Consider the following 1,596-nt stretch of genomic DNA (forward strand, 5'->3'; position numbering starts at 1 on the left):
TGAGGGTGTGCTAGAGAAAGTTACAGATAATGCCGTGAATATAGGCCTTGGGTATGTCTGTGTGAGAAACAGGGTAGGGAATGAAACTAATTCTCAGGCCAGGGAAATAGAGCAAGAACTGTTCACAAGAGATCCTGACCTTTGTAAAATTGACAAGTCTATGGTTGGAATACCTGTATAGGCCGAAAAGCTTATGCAGATTCAAGCAATGAGTATAAGTAAATGCTTACCGGATATAGTCAAAATGATTGATTCTACACTCTCGAAGAGGCAGTCAGAACTGAATGCTTTGCCTCGCAGGATTTCCAACTTTGCAGAAGCCATGATAGAGTTCATGAGAGTCATGGATTCTATCAAAGGTATGCTGCACAAGCTAGCTGTACAGGGGGATATTGAGCTGTTTCCAGATGAACCTGAGATGCACTGTATTGCATACCTCCATAGGATGTTTGAGAGTTATTTGCGTGATCTATCAAGTGTAGTTGAAGAAACCCCAATTGATTTTCTGGTCGAAGAAGTAAAATTACTGGAGGAAACTCAAGGGCTTAGTCTTTCAAACTTCCTACCTCATTCGGTTTTGGTCGTTCTCATACAAAGACGAATCGAGTCCGTTTCAGAGAGTAGCAGGGATATAGCCATAAAGGCTTGCCAATATATAGACAAGGTTGTATGTCGTGTTATTGATATCCATATACAGTGCTATCCCCACTTACATGCAGCTTCACACACAGCTTTTCAAGCACTTATTGACAGGAAAAGGGAGGAATGCATCCGGTTTGTGCAAGATACCCTCGATATGCAAAAGACAATTTTCATTACCTTGAATCCTGCTTATTCAGAATCCCGGCAAAAGTGGCAGGGTTGGAAGAAAACGTTTGAAGAAGCTATAAAACAGATTCTGAATACTGTAAAACTTGGAGCAATGGGTGAAATTAGCCTAAAAAATGTGCCAAGAGGCAGTAATCAGCTGGATGCAGCATTTGAGATGAAGATGAGCGTGATGGCATATTGGAATGTGGTAAAGATGAGGCTTGCTGATGAGATTCCTCTCCATATTCGCTTTACTTTTCATAAAATGGTTGAAAATGATATTGTGAACTTCATTGTTAAGGAAGTGCTAGGAACTGGAGAGTCATCTAGGATATGTGATATACTTGAAGAGAGCCCGAAAACGGCCAGTAAGAGGAGGAACCTCTTCAAGAGGATTGCTATGTTGAGAGAATCTAAGTATACACTTTCAAAACTCATTGGAAAGCTTGGAGAAGAGTAGAACAGTTTCTGAAGTTTTTGTTTTTTGTGTTGAAGCATTGAACAAAGATGAAAATTGTTACATCTCTGCGTATAGCAGACTCTACTACGGAAGAGATGTCTTTTATACTTCTACCATCTTAGTCTCTTTGATTTTGTTCGGCGATCTGGTGAAGTACTGTGTGTTTCCAATGCATTAACCATTTTAGCCACTGTATATCTTTTTTAAAATTACAAAGTTTATGGGCTGTTCGCAGACTGAGTTTTTATGGATATAAGTTTAATGCATAAAACAAGTCTCATTACAGATAGGTGGGTGACAAGGAATACTAGATTAGGGTGAATTCT

The 1,596-nt window shown here is 39.5% G+C and overlaps 1 protein-coding gene across 1 annotated transcript; it reads left to right on the top strand.

Annotated features, from left to right (window-relative positions):
* Positions 1-244: 244 nt before the first annotated feature.
* Positions 245-1,270, top strand: LOC131076374 (dynamin-related protein 4C-like). The gene has a single exon (XM_059208583.1). It carries the CDS (start codon positions 245-247, stop codon positions 1,268-1,270), a length of 1,026 nt encoding a protein of 341 aa, XP_059064566.1.
* Positions 1,271-1,596: the final 326 nt, after the last annotated feature.

The sequence above is a fragment of the Cryptomeria japonica genome, chromosome 7 (genome assembly GCF_030272615.1).
Source record: "Cryptomeria japonica chromosome 7, Sugi_1.0, whole genome shotgun sequence".
Taxonomy (NCBI): domain Eukaryota; kingdom Viridiplantae; phylum Streptophyta; class Pinopsida; order Cupressales; family Cupressaceae; genus Cryptomeria; species Cryptomeria japonica.

Excerpts from the sequence above, each read along its gene's own strand:
- LOC131076374 (XM_059208583.1), top strand. The coding sequence starts at position 245 with ATGATTGATTCTACACTCTCGAAGAGGCAGTCAGAACTGAATGCTTTG.